Raw genomic sequence first — 23,054 nt, forward strand, 5'->3', positions numbered from 1 at the left:
GGAAAACAATCCAAATAATATGAATCTAATGACCATTGAGCTTGACAACAGTACTCTTAAATATTCATCAGAGGAAAATTCCTTTTATGTTGGAGAAGGAAAGAGCCCCACAACAAAAACACCTACCTTTGTTCAAAGGCTCCATAGATTTGCATCTCATGTTCCCTTCCACACACCTGTCACTGAAAGTCTACTGAATGAAAATCCTGTAGAACTCAAAACTAAAGAAAACCACCAAACACTGATCTCCAGAAAAGGAAACTCTGATTCTGATAATGTTGGTTCCTTTCTCAAAGATTATACCACCAAGTTCAGAAGTAAGTTACCTAGAGCCACAACTCACTCCCTAACCAATGGAAACAGAAAAAATTTCCCCAAGTTTCTAGATGATTTATCTCCAGCAAGCAGCACCCTAAGTGAAAATGGGATTATTATCAATCTTCCAGAAGGCAAAAGTGTTGAGCATATTAATGCTCCAGGCCCAAAATCAGTGCAAACTGTGGGAGAAAGCAGGATGTTCCCAGATGTAGTCACTGATCTCACCAGCAGCACAAATCCAATAATAAGCAAAGATCAGCTCTACAGGAGATACGGCTCATTCACTACTCTTTATGACCAGAGGGTACCCACTATGTCACCCACGTCGGAATACAATCAAGACAAAACTTTCAAGGAAGAGAGTTACCATTCACAGGATGCCACTGCTCATTTAGTTACATTCAGTGTCAACCTTGATAACGAACTTCCTTTGGTTGATGAAGATTCTGTGAATAAAGAAAACAGGGCTTCAGTTTCTTTTTTACCTATGAAATCAACTCACAATATGGCTGATACCATTACTCTTTCCCGAGAACAGTTATGAATGGGGTGATCCTATGCGACCTAGTGAAAATGTTAGGGCTAGAGAATCCCCATTTCCACTAACGACTGAAAATATCATTCTCACACCCCAAGTCTTAACTTAGGATTCTGTTCTAATGAGTGACAATTCCTTGACTGACTCCTCAAAGTTAGTATCATTAGTACCAGAGACAATGACTGAATACCTTGATCTTATTCATGGAACTGATATTTCAGAAAATCAGGACATTAAAATTCAAACAGACCTTCAGCCCCACTCCTTGGACTCAATAATTCCCTCTATTCATTCAATAATTTTTACCAGGAAATCCACAAATGATGACGCTGATTCACCATCCATTGTGGACAGAGAAATTGTTAACAATTCTAAAATTAAAACAGATGTTCAACCTCTGGATACAACAATGAAAGTCCTTTCACCTAGGCAAATAAGCCTTTTCCCTTCTGAAATAAGGAAAACAGCCAAGCTCTCTGCTGAGGAAGACACCGATGCTAAATTCAATGTAAGTCATATTATAAATGCAACAGTTTTCATTCCAACTTCGGAGAAAACACTTCCCTCAACCCTGAGCTCAGTTCTCTCTCCAAGAGCAATAATAACAAGGAGGAGGAACTCATTGTTGAAGCAGGCAATTTTGTTTCAGGAGATTCAAGGACATTAAAAGACAATTCTTTTGTTGGTAAATTTAATATTTCTGCTATACCTCAAGCTCCTCCTAGTTTAAAAAGAATACTTTTGACTGATTCAACCATGTCTCTAGAAAAGACTTCAGAGTCTAAGGTTAAAAACTCTGCTCTTCCCGGTGAAGATACAGGTTCTACAGGTTTTCTTCATAATGTTCTCACTGGATCCTCTGAGCTGCTGTGGAAATCAACTCTTTCTCCTTTTGGGTCTACAAATTCTGTGAGTTCATCTAAATATTCTGAACCTGATCCAGTTGTCAAAATGAAAAAAGATCTTGCAACAAAGACTAATAATATTCCATTTGAGGAAAGAAAGTATCTGTCTCACAAAAACATCATTGCACCTAGTACCAATATTTCAACAAAAGACATGTTGAACACTATTTTTAATAAAAGATTTAGACAAAGAAATTTTGGGAAAGATATAAACACTGAATATGAAATAGTTCTTATTGCAGAAAACACTTCAGACATTACTTTAAATGGTGAAAATATTCCAAATAACAAACATGTAATAAACATTTTGAATGATGACACAGCTCTTAAGTATGTTACAAATGAATACATCCTTCAACCACAGGAAGAGAAAAACAATTCCACTATTAAAAAAACTGCTCTCATGTATGGCCCCAAAACAGTTGGGTCCCATCCATTCTACTCCAGTGGTGATGCATATAAACATTTATTTCAAGGCGCCCCAACAGAAATCAAAACTAAAGAAATGCTGCAAAATTTGATATCTAGAGAAGAATATATCAGTTCTGACCTTGACGCTACTGCTCTCAAAAGTTGCACTGACAATTTGAATTCTAAGGCTCCCAGATCCATGACTTACCCACCAACTCACACAAGTGAGAACTTTCACAAGTTTCTAGATAAAACAACTCTGAAAAGGGATACTCTAGGGGAAGATAACACCATCATTATTTTTCCTGAAGACAAAAGGATGGACTATATCCTTGTTCCAGACGTAGGAACAACAGTAACCATGGTTGAGGGAAGGATGTTCCAAGATGAACCCATTGCTCCCATGGTGATCACCTCTCCATTAAAAACTAAGAATCAATTCTACAGTAAAATCACTTCATCTGCTACTTATAACAATGATGCTCAAGGTAAAGCAGTATACATTTTATTACCCAGAGTGGACAATGTTAAAGGCAAAACTAATATGGCAGAGATGCCACACTCATGGGACAGCATTATCCCTCTGGCTGATTTCAGTGGCATCCCTGATGGTCAACTTTCTTTTATCAGTGAAGACACTGAAAATTTAAACAACAAAGTTTCAATACCTTCCTCACCTATGAACACAGGCCACACGGTGGGTGATACCAATACTCTTTCCACTGAGAGTAGTTATGACAGAGGTGATTCCATGCTTCCAGAAGGTAATATTAGGTTTAGAGGATTCCTAGCTCCACAACTCCCAGAAAAGCCCATGTTCATTGCCTCAGCTGCAAATCTTGAAAACTCTGACCCAGTGACAGATAACTCCTTGGCTAATTCTTCAACTGCATGGTCAAATATGTTTGAGACGATGATTGAATTCCTTAATACTACTAAGGATGGTGATGATCCCATTACAAATAAAACTGATCTCAAGCCTTACTCCATCTCAGCTAGAACTCCCATTGGTCCCATTACTTTTGCAGACAATCCCACAAATAATGAGTTTGATTCACTGCCCTCGATAAGCAGAGAAACTACTGACATTTCTAAAATTAAGACAGATAAAATATATTTTGAACCTCACAGAACAATCATGAAAGCCTTTTCTCCTATAAAAGTTTCTCAATATAAAGTCTATGGAGAAGAAAAAATAGCTAATTTTTCTGATCAAGAAGATCCAACTACTAAATTTAATTTAAGTCACATTACAAACGCAACTGCTCTCAGTCCAGCTGGGGAGAAAACATTTTCCTTAGCAAATGAGTCTAATACTCTGTCCAAGAATGACAACAATGTGGAAGAGGAAGTCAATATTTCTGAAGCAGGCAATTCTTTTCCAAAAGATGCAAATATATTGAAAGAGAGTTCTTTCCCTGTTAAATTTGATGCTTGCTACTTCTACTAAATTTCAAGCACACTCCAATTTAAAAGGAATCTCTTCATTTGGTTCCATATTAACACTTCCAGAAGCATCTGGGTCTAATGATCAAAGCTCTTCTCCTGAGGTCACTACTGGAGAAGGAACCATTACAAACACTCCTACTGGAACATATAGTCTACCATTATGGAAATCAACCCCTCTTTCTTCTGATTTCACAGCATTCACGAGTCCGTCTAAGTATTACAAACTTGATCCAGCTGTCAAAATGAAAAAAGACATCATAACAAAGACTAATACTAATACTTTACCTGGAGAAAGAAATACTCCATCTGTCAAAGCCATCATTACCCCAACTACAATTGTTTCATCAAAAGGCATGAAAAACACAATTGATAACAATAAATTTGAAGAAAAGACTTTTATAGAGAAAGATACACCCATAGAAGTAGTTCCTTTTACAGAAAGCATTTCAGAAGAGGCACATGACACCCTTTTGGCAGTTCAAAATATTCCAAATAATGAGGATATAGTAACTATTATACCTGTTGACAGTGCCCTTGAATATGCTGCAGATAACTATATCATTCAACTAGTGAAGGAAGGAAATGGTCTCCTTACAGGAAAGCCCACACTTACCAATGACTCCAATGTACCTGAGTCTCATGAACCCTATGCCAGCGCTGCAGTCTCCGAACATTTATCCCAAGGATCTCTGATTGATATCAAAGCTAACAAAAACCACCAAAAGTTCCCCAAAGAAGAAATTCCTAATTCTGATAATGATCCTACTGTTGTCAAAAGTTCTATTGCCAATTTTAATACTAAGGCTCCCAGGTCCATGATTTATTCTCTAACTGATTCAAGCTGGACTTTTTCACCTATGCTTCTAGATGAAACAATTATAGAAAATAGTCCTCCAATCAGTGATAACACCATCATCATTCTCCCTAAAGGCAAAATAATGGAGTATCCGTGTGTTCCAGACCCAGAACTAGTGACAAGAATAGGAGAGAGCAGAGTATTCACAACTAATTCTATTGATCCTGCAGTGATCACCAATCCTGTAGACTACAAAGACCAGTTCAACAGAAAAGGTGTCTCATCTGTTTTGTATAATAGTGCTGCATTGGAGGGAGCAAAAACCACCATATCATTCAGATTTGATGCAAATAAACATAAATCAAACTTGGCAGATATGCCCCATTCACAGAACAATATTTCTCTGGCTGAATTCAGTGTCGTTCCTGATGATGATCTCCCATTCATCAATAAAAATACTGATGAAGCAAACAACAGAGCTTCAATCTATTCCTCAACTACGAATAAGGAAGCCAGCACTGTGGCAGACTCCATTGTTCTTTCCACTGAAGGTACTTACAGAGGAGGTGATTCTCTGTTACCTGGAGAAGGTAATGTTAAGTCTAGAAGATTCTCATCTCTACTAACATCTGCCATGTTTATTCCTAATTCCTTAAATGAAAATACTGAAACTTCTGGACAAATGACAGATAACTCCTTGTCTGAATCTGTAACACCTAGGTTAGAAATGTTAGAGAGAGCAACTGAATATGCTGACGCCATTAATGAAGGGGATATTCCAGAGAGGCAGGGCATAGAAATGCCAGCTCACATTCATTCCTATCCATTGGCCTGGAATGGTCTTCTAACTGAACCACCTATTTTTTCAGATATGTCCACAGCCGGTGAAATTGATTCACTTTTCTCTCTGAATAGAGATATTCCTGAAAATTATAAAACTAAGGCTGACAAAAAATTTTCCAAGTCTCAAAGGGCAATGATGAAAGCCTTTTCCGCCCTAAAAGACTCTCAAAACAGTGTCCGTGAGAGAAGGGAAATAGCTAATCTCTTTGATCAAGAAAATCCAGCTGCTGAATCTGAATTAAGTCACTTTATAAATGCAACAGCTCTCATCCCAGCTGTGGGGAAACTCCTTTCATCAGCAACTGAGCCCAATCCTATCTCCAAGAGCAACAACAATGTGGATAATTCTTCCCTTGTTAACGTCTACACTACTTCCTTCAAAGTTCAAACACCTCCTAATTTTAAAAAAATCTTTTTAGCCATTTCTCTTCCAGAAGCATCTAGGCCTGCCTCTCATGATAAAGTTACTAACACAGAAGGATCCATCACAAACACTCCAGCTGAATTAGGTGGCCTACAATATGGGTCAACTTTTCCTGCTTCTTTTGCAACATCCCTAGGAACGTCCAAATATTCTGAACTTGTTCCTGTTCTTACTATGGGAGAAGACACCACAAGAATGACTGATTATAGCATTACACCTGATGAAATAATTTTTCCACCTAATAAAGTTATCATTTTGCCTAATACCATTACCTCTGAAAAAGATACAGCCAGTACTTTTAAAGGGAATATATTTAAGAACAAAGAGTTTATAGACAGAAATTCAGCTGCTGAATATGAAATCATTTATTTAACAGAAGACATTTCAGAAAGGGTCGTTTTAGCTGCAGGCAAAATCACTCCAGCATACGTGGACTATATAAAAATTATGCCTAATGATGGTGGTTCTGAGTATGTCCCAGATAAGCATGCCTTTGAATTCGAGGATAAAGCAAAAAATCCCCTTATAAAAACAAGTACATTCATATATGCCCCTGAGACACATGCGTCTCATGCACCATATACCACAGTTGCTGCTTTAAACCATCTGTCTAAAGCGGCATCCCCAGAGTTCAAAGCTAAAGAAAGTTACCAGGCTGTGATCCCTAGACAGGAAAACAAGAACTTTGACACTGTTGTCATTGCTATCAAAGATTCAAATGACAATGTCAATACCAACAGACCCACAGCTCATTTCCTAATTGATGCAAGTAAAAGTTTTTCTTCTAGTTTTTCTGACAAAACATCTGTGGGGAAAAGCACTATAAATGGTGACGGTGATACCATAATTCTCTCTGAAGGCTTTAACTTAGGGAATAAAATAATTGATTATTCCCTTTTTCCAGACACAAAACTGGTAGTTGAGAACAGGACATTCACAACTGGTACTAATAACACTTTAAAAAACAGTGATCATATCTTCAGGAAAAACATATCCCCTACCATTTTTAAGACAGTTACACCCAGGAGAGTAGACACTACCACATCCAGAGTATCTGATTTTACTGAAGGTGAACAGGTATAGCTGTGGTATCTGATTCAAGGTTTAATAAGTTTCTTTTAGCTCAGCATTCCAGTAGTGACATCTCCAGTGTGAATGAAAACACAAAAGGTACAATCAACACAGCTCTTACTTTCTTTTATCCTTTGAAAAAGATATCCACCAATATGCCAAATGCTCCTGCTATCTCTACTAGTGACCAAAAAAAAAAAAAAATTGGCCATTATAGATTTCCATCATCAGAGAGTGTCATGTCTCTAAGACTTACATCTGAGGAATTACTGAAACTCTCATCCTAACTTCTAATGCTTCTACTATAGAAACTGCAGCCCTCAAGACTTGTAAGTTGTAAATTTATATTACCCACAGTGCTAATATCAGAGGCATTAGACCCTGCGTCTGCAGACTCGGCTTACTTTAATGAAGGCACTATCTCAGAAGGGCAAAATATGAAAAGTCAAATGGTCCAGAAGGTTCTCCCCTTGGTCTACATTGTTCTCCAAGCTGATTCCACTGGTTCTATAGACGACATGGCAGATGTCACACCTCAGACATCTGCTACTATTGTTGCCAAGGACAAAATTTTTTATATTGATGAGTTTGGTGATCAAAATTCAGAATTCAAAGGAGTAACCACCACCAAGTTTTTTATGCCTTTGCCTTAATGACTGTAGTAAACCAAATTTCTGTTATGTGAAGGAAATAACCAAAGCCACTGCAATGAAAGACATGGCTACAGAATTTGAAGTAAATCACCTTATAGATGTAAATATAATAAAAGAAAATGACCCAAGTATCCAGATGGGATCTAAAAGATGTTGACATAAAGCCTTATCTTGTGAATAAAGATGTCATTACTGATAATAAATCAGTCAATAAGGATTATGACAGAGCTCCTGTAGCAGCCTACTCAAGCTTTCACATACCCAAGGCTTCCCTCCCAGGTGGATCTGTTCCTCAGGGAACCCATTTCATGGCTGGGAACTCAAACTTGCTCACAGAAGTAATTACCATTATTCCTACTGGTGAAAAATCTACATCTAACATGGAGACCGTTTCCTTGGTAAAAGGAAATTCTTAGTTGAAATTTAATATAGCCAATCTCAGAGCAACAAGACACTGAATTTCAAACTTCAGAAAGCACAAATGCTACATCTGAATCCATTGTTGAAATAGAAAAAAATTACCTAAATTAGGAGCAATTTCTATTGCACTACAGGCTAACAAGAGGTTGAAGTAGATACTTTCTTTAGGACTGATATCCCTTGGCCACAGATAGAAACAATTACCCCAAAGGACACCGTTGAAGAACCTGCAAACAACAAAGCAAATATGAGAGTCGCAACTGCTCCTAATGGAAATATCATCTTCCTTGAAAACAAAGAAACAGTAACCCCACAGGCCAACACATCCTTCAATTACAATTTCCTTACTCAAGCACCTAACACTCCAATCAATGGAGGGGAAGAGAACAAAATGTGGACATTGACATAATCAAATCTCTAAATGCAATTGCTCCTCTCACTTCCTTTACTGTTTCTGAAGGTGAGAATTCTTTTGTGAATGAAGATATTGAATCTGAAACTTCTTCAGTAACTGCATTTTAATAATGATTATAACTTCAATTAAGGTTAAGAACTCTATTTTCTCCAATAAATTTATAAAATCTGAAGATATTTCTAAAATGGGAATTCTGGAAGACATAAAATAGGAGACATCATTTGTCTCAGTTTATTCTTTTAAACTTGCACATGACACTTCTAATAAATCTCAAGATATTCTCAATATAAAGAAAGTCTGAATGGTAGACACCACAATGACATCAGCATTTTAAAGTCTATATGTGAGGATTTTTCCTAGTCATGTATTCCTAAAAATCATAAATGTGCCAAATGACTTTCCTGAGGGCTTACTGCAAAATCTCCCCCTCTTGTTGGCAGCTTTCACTTTTCATGAAAGAAAGAGAGAGAAAAAGGGAGAAAGAAAGAAAGCAAGATTTGTGTCACGGACTTAAAAAACTTGCCACCTAAAAGGAGGCATAATTACCAAGCCAAACATCTCAAAATTTAAAGCAAATAAAAAATAAAAATGTTACCCAACCAAACTTGCTACAGCTGTCAAAATAAGGAAGATATATACCCTGACCTGTCGATAGATAATAAATTGATACTTCTCTGAGAAAAGACAAATGTTCACGTTAGTGTGATAGACACTAAAACAATGGGGGAAAACACTCTTCATACAAAATGAAATTTATTTATACAATCTGATTCCCTGTCTTTAAGTCAGATAAATCTTTGATAGTAATGGTCTATTGGTCAAGTAAGAGTATACTATATTCCCTACAGCAGATGACTCCAGTTCCATCCTCAAGACTGCTAAAATCCAGCAGTCCTACCAGGATTTTCTCCATATGCTTCCTGCACTTTGATGGATGACACACACTCTCACTCTGGTGCCCTTTTTTGAGGTCAATAGTGCAAAAAACACATATAATCATAAAGTTATTCTCCATAGGAGAGAAAAGAGTTATTATGCTACAATCAATGTGATTCTACCTCACAGCCATATTAGAAGTAGAGTTGATGTGACCACAGAAGTAATCTTTGAAATTAATTTGACAATTATTATCTATGAAGGTGACATCATCATTTTACCTGACATTTCTAACTGGGGATTCAGTGCTCATAAAAATGAATATTTTGCTCCTTGTTTTCACTCTATTCAACATTACAAATAACAAGTATTCCAAGATAACTTCTAGCGGTTATACACCTAACTTCCATATTTCTCCCTTTTCATGCACACACACAAAAAAATCCCCCCCTAAAAATACCAAGTCTTCTGTTTATAGCATGCTTTATCCTGAATTAAGCTTCATAAACACCAAATGACGAGACAGAAAAAAGCAGAGGTTAAAAACTTCCCATTAAGATATCCAACACAAAGAAATTGCATTACCCTGTGATTTTCTTTACTACCACTGGAACTGAGAGTATTTCTACTTAGAAATTAAAAAAAAAAAAAAACCTGTGCCAGTCATTAACTTGAGACTTCCTTCCCTGTGCCGGATAATGACAGCACTCCCTATATTAAAAAGACATTTGAGCCCTCAATAGTGACATCCACTTGAAGCAAAAACGTATCTTTAAAATGAAAAATGTCCATCTTAAAACTTATCCGATATTTCTAGAGTGATGATATATCTATTCCAGACCAATCAACTAAGAAAAAACATTGTTAACTTTGAGGTTAGCTTGAGTCCAGATCTAATTAAGAAGAAGCATTTGCCCTTGAGGTAGAAACTGCTACTCTGCTGCTGCGGCCCTTTTTCAGATTTAGCTGTGTCTGAGTCTGAAAATTCTCTTTCTTCTAACGACACTGGGAAAAGATTAACAACAAACTGCAATCCCTTTTCATCCAATTAGCTAAAGCTTGAGGATGATAACAAAGTAAAATGACTGTTAAAACTAACATCATTATAGAAAATAATCCGTCTAAAACTGAGCATTAATTCTTAAGTCTAATACAATTATTCCACAAGCTGGTTTTGCCTCTGGGTTAATTCTGATATATAATGTCAACCCCCTGCCAAAAATTTTGGGGGTGTTAAAATAACAGGTCTCTACAGAAAAACATTCCTAAAAAAAAAATTAAACCTACAAAACCTGACAATCTCACTGTTACTCAAGTTAATTCAAGAAAAAGTAAGAATTATCATGAAGGAGAAAACTGCCAAGACTCTAACAAGCCAGTAACTTACTTTTTATTGTCCCTACTGAAAAAGTGAGAATTCCCTCTCTGAAGAACAGAACTGAAGTCTCTGCTACCTAATTACTTTCTGCAGCTACATTCACTGTCAAAATGCCATTAATTTGTTTTAGACATTTAAGTAGCATGAATCTCAAGAGAGGACGCTTCATCTCGAAAAAACTCTGTTACTTACTTGAGACGCAGGCAACCTGAAGCTGATGCTGATAATCTGTGGCTCCTGCAGTTTCTCGTGTTGACACTAAACCCACAAAGTACCTGACAGACTCTGCTATGTCTGTTTCAAGTGACACTAGCTACATTTTGGAAGGCACATCCCTTATTAAAAGACACATGGTAAATCGCAAATTCCTTGCAATTGAAATATTCATCTGTGAATGTTGATTTCATAATCAGAGAGGACTGTATAGTCTTTTCATCTAATATCAATACTCGTAACTGGGGCAGAGCACAGAAACAACCTCAGGGAGAGCCAGTGCTGTCAGCCCTGTGGTTGATGCAACAATCACCATGATGACCCATGCTTCAGTCACTATAATGAACACCACCACTCTCCTGCCTAGGGATACCACTGGGCCCAGGGAAAGACCTCTGAGTGTGCATGGTGCCACTTTGTCCCATGGCTGAAGATGGCTTGCCGAAAATTTACTCTCATCCTCCAACCGAAAGCATCAGGACAACTGAAGCAACCATTTTCTTTGGGGCCGACAACACTATTCCTAAATCAGAAACAACTATTAGTTCAGAAGGAGACCACATTACTTCAGTAAATGACTATATGCTAGAAAGTGATTTTTCAACAACTACAGACGACAAGCCTCCAAAGGAAAGATTAAAATCAGAAGATGATGTTGAATCCCATCTGGAGAAAGAATTTGCCACTCTGACAGACACTAAAAATCCCATGGCTAATGGATCTATTACTGAGAACTCCATGCCGGTGAAAATTGGCAATATCCCACCACCAACTGCTGTTTCTTTAATAGATTTTTCCACTAACACAGCAAAAGATGATATTCTCTTGGATACCATTGACCTAGGGGATGAAGATGTGTCACTAACTTCCAGAGCCTCTGGCACACTAAAGGGAAGCACAGCCAGCACTGATGAGACCTCTGTCCTTCCAGCTAAAATGGGTGAACCTGATATTAACAACTGTAGTTCCTCAATTAAGTCCAATGACACTGCTGATGAGACTGTCCCGGTCACTGACTCCTATATCCCTGAGGGTGAAATCTCTCCCGCGGCTGAAAAACAATTCGCCACCATTCCAGATATAATCGCCCTTACAGAAGAGAAGAGAACTGAAATTGACTTAATTCTTCCAGAGGATGACCCCAGTGCTGTGCCTAAACTAAGTGACTCAGATGAGGAAAAGTTTATCACTGTGTTCGAACTCACTACCACTGTTGAAAGAGACAAAGATAATGCAGAAGACATTCTGCTAACCGATGAGGAGTCTACAGATGGAGGCAATGTTTGGATGGAGAGAGATACGGCAACTGAAGCAGAGAACCAGTCCATTTTGCTTACTGCTGTTGAATCCAGATATGGCTTTGTTGTCCCTGCATCAGTAGCTATGAACTTCATGGAAGATTCATGTACCATGACAAAGGAAGATTCGTCTGAAAATAATAGAATGGAATCTGTAACTAAGGACACAGAAGCATTGTCAGGAACTACCCCTGATCCAGATACCCTAACCCATGAGGAAGACACTTTCACAAATGAAATGGGTGTCTTTAAACTATTGAAAGAAGAACCAGATGAGTTCCTGATTTGAAAGCAACAAAAGAAATGCCACACAGAACTGTGCAATAGTCTAAACAGCTAGTTTTAACATCTAAGAAGTTTGTCTACCAAGCAAAAATCTTAATAAATGAAAGAATATGAGCATTCAAGGCAAGTATGAAATTTAGAAAACACAGATGTTTTAAGAATAGTGGTAATGCAGGAGAATGTATTTATGGAAAGTTCAAAAACTCAGCAATACAAGAGTTTGCCTACTATCACAAAGTTTAATTGGGTTATCCAATAATTACTTGTTTTAATATAAAATCTTTAACAGCAGCCTTCAGGGATATTAAGAGAGAGAAAATAAATAAGGCTCACCCCTGCTGTATTTAATCTATATGTCATTTTAGTTAATCCTTAAAAGCATATTTCATTGTGAATTAAAGAGATGAAGAGAATCAAATTAACAATATATCTCAAAAATAATTGTTTTAATATTAAAAGACCTTAAATGCTTATTATAAACAGATATTTTATTAGTATGCAACCAATGATTCTCTTCTATTAAAAAATAAATTTACAGTCCTCACTCAGAAAAATTAGAGCTCATTAGTAATTGTTTAGTATCCATATATAAGAAATACAAGAACTATTACAGGTTTCCTGGCTCATGTTGAATGCAAACTAAGGCAAAATGATATTTTACAAATGTATGCATCTGTCAAAAACAATATTGTATATAAACATATGAATTAATTTAATTTTATTTCTTTAAAATTTCCTTCCTGAATTTTGTCAATTTTTTTCAGGTCTTAAGCAGATACTGCACTCTTCTTATGCTTTTGGTTAGTAATTCAAGGACATATGTCTTCATTCTTTTTGGACAGACTTTTAAAATGGGTCTGTTTTCACTTTGCTGATTTTTCTTCAATAAATCTTTCTGACAGCAATCAATTTACTGTGTGTAAATGTGATTCATATTCTAGCACAGAATTCTCAAATTAGGAGAGATATAAGTAAAATGAAAACCTATTGTTTGTTTAAAGAATAACTTAGCTCTAGACACCAAAAATAGAATTATTCTATAAATACTTATAATTTTATTATATTAGAAAAAAGAAAAACAAAGCCAAGACGTTGGTTGAATAGTAAATGGTACATACGTGGGAGGCAGATAGGGAGAAATAGGGCTTAACACCATTAGATAGGCTATAAACTAGAATAATATTAAACAAATATATGTCTAACCATAGATTGTGTTGGGTACACAGACAAAAATAATAAGAGATTATAGCTGCAAGACTTCACACAAATTTAAGTCCAGGGAAGTAGTGCCTGAGAAAATGAGATTTAAGCTAAAGACTGAAAAATGTGGAGAGTTGGAGACACAACATGCCCAAAGTCCTGAGGCTAGAAATGGCCTCAAGTTTTTCAAGCAAATGAACAGATCATGTGGTTGGAACATGTAATCAGTTGGAATATGACATAAATTGAAACTGGAAAAGTAGACAGGAGGCAAATCATGTAGTGTTTGGTTGAACATTCTGGATTTTATTCAGAACATATTTGAAAGCTATTAAAGGTTTTAATCATTTTATCTTCAAATCAACCTTAGGACTGAAATAGGCAGCAAGCTGAAAAGCATCATTATTTTATAAACTGTAACTATAGTTCCTTCCAGGGACTTTGCTTAGGAGAGAGAATCTTTCCTTGCTTCTTCCTAGCTTCTGGTGGTTGCTGGCAGTCGTTGACATTCATTGGCTTGTAGACATTATCACTGCCATCTTGGCCTCCTTCATCACATGATGTTCTCTTTGTGTGTCTCTGTGCCCAAATTTCTCCTCCTTATAGGGACACCAGTCATTGGATTAACCCCTTAACTCAGCATGACCTCATCTTAACTTGGTTACATCTGCAAAGATCTCATATCTGAATAAGGTCACATTCACAGGTTCTATGAGTTAGGACTCCAACTTATTTGGGAGTAGGAGGAAAGACACATTTCAACCCGTAACACCTTCTTGTTTAATGTTTGTCTTCCCTACTAGATTAATGCTTGATAATTAAGAAGGTCACATAATTTATCATCAAAACCAGAACACTTTTGAGACTGAAAGAGTACACTATTAATAATGACTCCAAACAACAGGCATAAACTAGGGCATCCTGAGTAAACAGTGCTCATCACCCCATCCTAAGGGAAGCGATCATATCCCCCTTGTCCACTGCTCAATTATGAGAGCTTTGAACACAGCAGATGCTCAACAAACATCTGCTACATGAATGAATTAAATGAAACAGTGAATGATGATTTCATTTATTAAGCTATAGGTGCTCTCAGAGGAAGGATGGCTATAAAGTGGATACTTAGAGACGAATGTGAGTTTACCAGGACAAAAAGGATATCACTGGTTTCAAGCTGAGGGAGGGACAAGGGCAAAGACAGAAGCATAAAAGAACTTGGTGTGCTCAATAATACTGAAGAAAGGCTGGAGCACCGTGGATCTGAGAGAGAATGGTAACAGATATACTAAATTGTAAGTGATATTACAGCCCTTACAAAAGGAAAGATAACCAAACTGTGTGAGACTGTGTAAGTCAGTTAGGGTTCTCCAGAGAAACAGAACCAATCATGATATAGATGATTAGATAGATAGACAGACAGACAGACAGACAGACAGACAGATAGATAGATAGATAGATAGATAGATAGGGATATGGAGAGATTTATTTGAAGAAATTGGCATACGTAATTGTGGAGACTGGCAAGTTCGGAATCCATGGCACAGACTGGTAGGCTGGAAATTCAATTAATAGTTGATATTGCAGTTTTGAGTCCAAAATCCACAGGACAAGTCAGCAGGCTAGAAACTCAGGCAGAGTTTCTATGTTTCAGTCTCAAGGCAGAATTTCTCCTTTTAAGAAACTTCAGTCTTTGCTCTTAAGGCCTTCAGTTAATTAGATGAGGCTCATTCACATTATGAAAGGTAATCTGCTTTACCTAAAGCCAGCTGATTGTAAATGTTAATCAGATCTATTAAGTGCCTTCACAGCAACATCTAGACTAGTGCTTGACCAAACAACTAGGCACCATAACCTAGTCAAGTTAACACATAAAATTAAACATCACACTATGTGTATAGCAACTTACGGTTAGAATTTCACATAACTAACAGCTCATATTTCCTGAGCTAATTTTACCAGAATTAATACGATTTTTTCTCAGAGCTAAAAAGATTTTCACAATAAAATGCACTGACTGATGATGTTGGGGTGAATTTTCTGGAGTCTTTAAATGAGAATATGTACATTAAGTGTTCATGGAGCTATATTTTCACAGAGCTCCAGTAAATATCTCTAGGAACTAATGCTCTGTGTAACATGGTTTGAGAAGTGGTGATGTGGGAGAGGTGCCAAGATGGCGGAGTAGAGAGACACACAGCTCACCCTCTCCCACAAATACACCAAGAATTACATCTACAAACCCACTGAATTGCACAGAACACCTACTCCACTGGTCCTGCAGGGAGGGAACAGCAAAGGAAGAAAGGCACCCTCTCTAGCCAAGAGGTCAGCAGGGACAGAAGCAGAGCTTCCGAGGCTCAGAGGAGTAAGTGGCAGCCACTTGGCAGTAGAACTAAGAGAAACTGGCATGGAGGGTCTCTGTGATCCCCAGCCCTAGATGCAAGCCAGCAGGGACAAGCAGGGACTGGCTACTAGGGGTGGGGGATGAGCCCAGGGAGAGGGCTGGGGCCTCCTGCACAGAGGTAGCCTCAGGGGACTGGAAGGCTGTGTGAGCTCTGACTGGGGTATGTGTGGAATGGAACAGACAGGGACCCCTATAAAAAAGCACCACTGCTGGTGTGCATGTTAGGGACAGGCACAATGCAGCCAGGCCATAGCCGCTTTCCCCGCTTAGCTCCATTGTTGGTGTGTTCTCACGAATAGAGAGGTGGGGCTTGGTCATAGCCATTGCCCCTGAGCAGAGTCAGGGCTGAAGGGTGAATCCATACCCAGGGGCCCTGCAACTTCACAGGTGGGACTGAGATTTGTTTACAGCTCCAGGCAGAGAGGATAGATTTGCTACACAAGTGCCTTTGTGAACCTGTGCCTCTGGGACGAACAGGCAGTGAGCAGAGCTCTGGCACACAGTAGGGCCGAGTAAGGGTATTTCAATAGGCCAGCATATGTGTCCTGTACACAGAGGCAGGGCTGGGGTCTGTGCAGACCCTGGGGCACACCACGGATTCAGGTGTGTGATAGCACATTCACTAGGGCGGGTCCTAGCACCTGACCTTGGCAGATCTGTGCTGCTGGTTCTGGGGGCCCAGAACCTGGGGGACACCAGAGCGGTGGCTGACATTTCAGCAGCTAAAGCAGGGACAAAGGCAGCATCAACAAAGAGTACTCTGTAAGCCCACGTGACAAGTGACAACACCACAGAGGGCACCTCCCAGTGGACATCTCCTGCCAACTCTTCTTCCCAGCTGAAGTGCTCAACCCTGCCTACCACACACACACCACAGCTCAGAAACGGGTCTAGAAGCCTCTATTCCAGCAACAGGGGAGCAGACCCAGCCCTGTCAAGACTGTGACAACCACAGAACAAAAAAGGAGGCCCTGCTCAACAACAACAATCAGGGCAGACTCTGAACACCACAACACCAACCACACCCCCAATCAAAGGGATAGCAGCCAACACCCATGGAAGAAACACATGGCAACCATCCATACTAAGAATAATCCTACAACAAAACTATTAGACACACACGGTCTACACAGGAACGCTCCCACTTTAAATAAAAACAAACAAATGAAAAAGCAGCCCTTCGAGAAATGGTGATGTGAAAATAAGGGGCATCAAATTTTTAAACAAGGGATTAACATGTTAACTGTGCTTTAAAAAGATTATTTTTAAGAAAAAGTAAAAGTTAGATTGGGACGATAGAAGAAGCAAAGGCAGAGTGATAAGGTGTAGCGGGATCAACAAGAATATTTATCAACATAGTCCAATATTTACTAATGTATTCCATGCACACTATCAACAGAATGATGATAAAATAAGCACAAGCTTGGCTACGTAGACTGTTTGGCATGAAAATTCTATGTAGAAATCTGAAATCTCTAGTATCAGCCCCAGTCAGTAGCTATTCCCAGCCACGTTAGCTGATCCTCTTTGATGAGAACAAGCATCTTGTGAGCTGGAATCCTCCCATTTTCTCTCACTGTATAGAATCTTGGATTAGACATAACTTACAACAAAGTCAGAAAAGGAAAGGAAGTTTATATATATGAACTTGGTCAAAAGCATTATTAATCACCTAAATTTACTCCAGGAAATCGACTAGTTGATACAGATACAAAAATGCCTAAGACTCTGTCTACAGCTTACTCATTGTAAGAATTAGTCAAAATTTTTCCTAACAGACGTTAAACATGTTTAAAAATATCTTGGCACAGGGGAAAGAGAAAGCTTGGAGATAAACCTGGGTTAAAATACTGAGTCATGAGACTATGAGCTAGTTATTTTCTCAAGTTTCAGTCTCTTCATGTACAAAATTACTTTCTATGTAGACGCACACAGATCTAGAACTGCATCTTGATTTAGATTTTAGGTTACCCTTATTGCAATAAGTTATCCTTAAAAAAATGTTAAGATAAGAACAAATTGGAAAAAAAAATAACCAAGGAGACACTGTGTCCAGTGCACTCAGATTCAGCTTTAGGATAAAAAGGCTGGAAATCCTCATCTGATCTTCAATTCATCACTGGGTGAATGAATGCCAAGAAGTTATACCATTGTTAACAGCTAATTTGAAAGAAAAGCATCACAAGTTTGATTACCCACCAATAAACTTCCAACGTGTAAGTACATGATTTTCCATCTTTCTGGTGATGAATGACATTTTCATGAAAAGTAAGACCTAGTGACATCAAAGCAAATGTCAAAAGACTACAATACTCACATTTTATATTTCTCAATAACTGGCACTTTTCTTCTGAGTAAAGAAATTTCTGTGGTGCATCAACACATCTTCTGTTACAATTTAAAGAATTATTATTAGCCTAGTGGTAAAGAGCATATTAAGTGTTGTCAAATAGTTCACTATTAATCCTTGTCTTATCTTTATGTCCAGAAAAGGCAAGAAAAGAATGCAATGTTTGCAGCTGCCCTCCAGCTACTAATACTTAAGTTGAGATAATTTTATAAGCTCTGAAAATTAACTTTCAGGAATGAAGTACTTTATCTTAAAAAGTTAATAATGAATACAAAAGAAGCCACCATCATCTAATACTTCTTACTAGTTCAGAATCCACAATAGCACACAGTAGTAGGGCAAATATTGTAAATAACAGAATTAATTACGAGAACATTCATTAGACCTAGGGTTTGTCAAGTTTCAATAATTATTGCTTTGTTAGTAAAATGTCAAGTTATTTAAGAAAACATCCAAAAATAAAGGAAAGAAGTTGACTCAAAATACTATTTTAAAATTATAAAGAACAAGCCTTCACTTTTTCTGATGCATAATTAGCCATGATGTTTTCTCAGGAAAACTGAAAAGGACAAATGTCAACTTTTGAAGATCATAACACTCCTTTTCTGCTTCGGGAAATAGTTTGGATTAGCCCAGAAGCAATTGCTAAAATAATAATACTACTTTGCTTAGCAATAAGAACAAAATAGAAAGGATAAAGGAGAGAAAATCCTTTATAAGTCATGAATCACTTGTACTCTTTCTCTGAGCTTCCAGACTTCAGAAGCTAAGGCAAAGCTGACATTCCTGACAACCAGAGAGGATCCTTTATTACTGTAACATTTTTTGAATTTCAAAAACTTAAACCTGTTTTTTCTAGACTTTGATTATATACAGTTTCTAATTAGTGTAATTATTATGAGATCTCAAACTCTTTTTTTTCAAAGAGTTCTAATATAATGAATTTGATAGGAAATATAGAGAAAGAAAAGGAAATGCTTTAACAAATTCATCAAACTGTAAGTTCTATTCACTTTAATTAGTAAAATGTTAATTTCAGTAAGCCTGATAATAATATAAATAGCTTGTCCTCTGCAATCCCAAATAATTTGAAAGTTGCCCTTTTTAGACATGACTCAGTATTGTAGTTTTGCACCCATAAAAGTGAAAATGTTTTCAGTGGCAGAAACATCTATATATTTTACTAAATTACAAGAGAAATCATTGGGCTTGATTTTTTTTTAATTAATTGAATGTTTCTGTTCTGTTATCTCTTTTATTACAAAGGAAAGGACATATAAACATCTAAATGTGTCTTATCTTTTACTTGAGATTGTGACTGTTTACATGATGGAGATACACTTTTTTGGTTTTCTTACAGTATTAGAATGTGACAATTTCATCAAATAAATTAATGACTTTACTTTAGAATTAGAAAAATGAGCCTCAGATAGGTTAAGTAATGTGACCACGGTTTGACAAATGAAGCTCAACTCTTAGGAATATTGATCCAGTGGTCTTTCCCCTAAAATCACAAGGAGATGCCCTAATGAATAAAACCATTGTTAAAAGATAATAATTCTCCATCAGTTACATTGTGGCTATCATGTTTTTAATGTTGTAACTTAAAGATTAGAAAAGCAGTCACATTTGAAGCTGAGATTTTGTAATCATAAGTAATTAGCCATTAATTCCTCTACTTAGCGATTTTTCTTTGGGAGAGGAATTAAGTAAGTGAATGGTAAACCCCCCAAAAAACTGATTCATTACTGAAGTATGACATATGAATGCAAAATTATGAAAAGGGGTAATTTTATAACAGCCCTCAAAGAACTGCAATTGAAGAGATTTAGGTTCTCATTTGTTTGCTTTTCTTTTGGCCGAGAGAATATAGCAATAATGATGATATCAAAACAGAAATGTCAAATCTCTAAAAGTTTCTTGCAGATAATAATAATGATACTGATGATAAGATTATATAAATATTTCATATTTTTTACTATACACATTTTTAAGTTGTAAGTTAACTTAAAATTTTCTGTCTAGTGTCTTAGTATGCAAGGTCAAAATCAAAGCCAGAAGAGCATTTTAATGGCAATTTCTCAATTTCTTTTGTGTGTTTAAATTATAAAATGGACAAAACATCATAATTTTTTAATAACAAAAAGTCTGCATATGAATTAAACCATTATACCACATATTTTAATTTTTGCTTATATTTTCCTGTCCTTATCCACTTGGATAATTTACATACAGTATGGTATTTAAATTTTTCACTTATCATTAAAACATAAGCATTTTTCGAGTTTTTACAAAGTCTTCATGATTATCAGTATCCATTATTTTTTAATTATAACTAACACTAGAGTGAACATTTAAAATTTTTTTCTATTAGTTAATTTATCAAGAATAATCCTCAAGACTGAGATTCTTTAAAAGTATAAACATTTTCATGTTTCTTTTGCATATTGCAGTCCTGCTTTTCAATAAAAAAATTATCTTGATGAATAGAACCACTGGCTGCATGCAAGGATATCAACCTCACCACAATCTTGACTATGTTTTTGTTTTACTTTCTTAAATAACTCCTTAGTAATTGTAAAACAGTAGGTCAAAAGAAAGTTCTATATGTTTTCTTGACAATGAAACAAGGTCTTTTGTCTACATTTTTGGTCTACATTTTTATCTACTGTTCATTTTGTTATTGGAATTCATTATTCTTAACCTTTGCATCTATCTGATGTACTCAATATTTTTCTTATATAAATTTCATAAGTTCTTATTACACCATAGGTACAATATATGCCATGGATGTGCCATAGCATGCATAAATGTTTTTCCTTTGGTTAAAATTTAGCAAAAACAAATTGGTATTTCTTTGATTTCCCCCCCCAACCAATGAAGCATCTTTGCTGTCTATTTCTAGAAGACCCTAAGACAAGACAAAGGCTCTGATTTTGATTGCTGTCATCTTAACTTTCATTGCTTGCTTCTCAGTAAATATCAAATACCTTCACATATATTTATTTTCTCACTTGGTTCTCAGTCATAGAGTGTACATTCAGTTCACTGTTTTACGTCAACATAGATTTATAGTAAACAGACCTTATTTTAATTTTATTTTTGCCTGAGACTTTAACTGAACTTTCTCTGTGATCTTGTGTTGACCTTGGGATACAATCAATATTTTTCTTTTTTTTTTTCTACATATTGGTAGTCTTTAGAATTCCCAACATGTGTATGTAGCACACTGTAGTGTCATGATTTTAAATTGTGTACTGTGATTCTACTTCTGTAGTATCATTCCTGGATAACATTTAGTCTTTGTAGTTTCCTCAAAAAGAAAGAAAGATGTGTGAAAAAGAGAACCGATTTTAAGGGACACCATAAAATAAATCTGCAACCTTATCAAAGATTTCATATCAGTCAAGTAAATTAAGAAATTTTAGACATGATAAATAATCTTCTATTAAGAGCACATGCTTGGTATCCTCACATTTTTAGGTCTGTTTACATAACGTTGCACCTAAATTACATTATCTAAAAGGTGAAGGGGACCTTGTCTAAGGCTTTGTGCTGCAAACAAAATCCAGTATCATTTCAGAAGCAATAAATATCTTATGGGCACTGCTAACTATGGGAACTGGCTCTTCCAATCTTGTCCCATGCTAAAATGCAGCAGAGAGGATTTTCCATCCAGTGAGAAACCCTATTCCAGAGTTCTTTGGATCACACATTTTTCTCTCCCACAAAAGACAGGCTGGTTTTTCCCTGCACCAAATCCACAAAGACATGGTTACATAATAGTCCCCAGGTTTGGCACCTGAGTGAATGACAGTTATTTTGATAAACGAAGCCAAAACTAGCACTACCTGGAGACTGGAGACTGGTTGGCAACACACCCATGAGACTGTGGAAGGAGAGGAAGTCTTCTGCTTAAAGACCTCCAGAAAATCTGATCATCCTTAGCCCATGAACTGTGTACTCTGAATTGTTAGCAGGTCCCTCTCGTTTAATGATTACACCCAAAATTCTAAAATTGTATCCTATTCTATTGACTCTAACCCAGCCACGTTTTACCCTCATAAGTAATTTATAATCAGTATCCTAAAAATGTCATATATGTTCTGGGTCTAATTTTTAAATATATTTTAATCTCCGTCTCATTTTAGTCAACTGATGCACGAAAGCGAAAACTCCACAGAGAAATTAAGTTTTATTTATATTTCTGGTTATCATGTTACATTTTCATTCATAATCAAAGTCAGTTATGACTGAGGAGTTGGTAAGGTACATATATTTTCTTTGATTCCCAACCTAAGAAAATGTTAAGAGAGCCAGAGTCACCTAATTACCAAAGGCTAGGGACGCAATGGGAGTAGGTCTGAGCACCAAAACCAGCCTCCAGTTGCTTGACTTTAGGTATGCATTCACCTACAATGGGAGTAGGACAGCTTAGCTGAAAAGTAAAGTTCGTCCAGCCTTCAGTACCAAAAACTATCTGCATTTGTTTATTCAATGTAAATTTTCCCTCCTCATAAATATTGATGTCTTTTTAATATGGAACCTTCTTATAATCCTACAAAAAAGTAAAAGCTAGTTCCTTTTCTCAAAAATCAATGGTTTTGAACCGAAAAGGAAAGAAAATTCAGAATCATATGGAAAGACTTTTCAGAATGACAGATCCCTGTTTCCACCCTCTGACATTTCTAATTCTCATAACCCCGACTCCATGTCAGAATAGGGATGGGCTGCACAATAGGCTGTGTTATCTGAAAATATCTGTCACATCATCCTGTTACATCCCCCTGCTCTCTTTTTTTCCCCC

At 36.8% G+C, this 23,054-nt stretch overlaps 1 protein-coding gene across 1 annotated transcript; it reads left to right on the forward strand.

Annotated features, from left to right (window-relative positions):
* The first annotated feature begins 11,120 nt into the window (after window positions 1-11,120).
* CABS1 (calcium binding protein, spermatid associated 1) lies at window positions 11,121-12,297 on the forward strand. The gene has a single exon (XM_010969381.2). The coding sequence runs from the start codon at window positions 11,134-11,136 to the stop codon at window positions 12,295-12,297; it is 1,164 nt and encodes a 387-aa protein (XP_010967683.1). The 5' UTR covers window positions 11,121-11,133.
* The last annotated feature ends 10,757 nt before the right edge of the window (window positions 12,298-23,054 follow it).

The sequence above is a fragment of the Camelus bactrianus genome, chromosome 2, assembly GCF_048773025.1.
Source record: "Camelus bactrianus isolate YW-2024 breed Bactrian camel chromosome 2, ASM4877302v1, whole genome shotgun sequence".
Lineage (NCBI taxonomy): Eukaryota > Metazoa > Chordata > Mammalia > Artiodactyla > Camelidae > Camelus > Camelus bactrianus.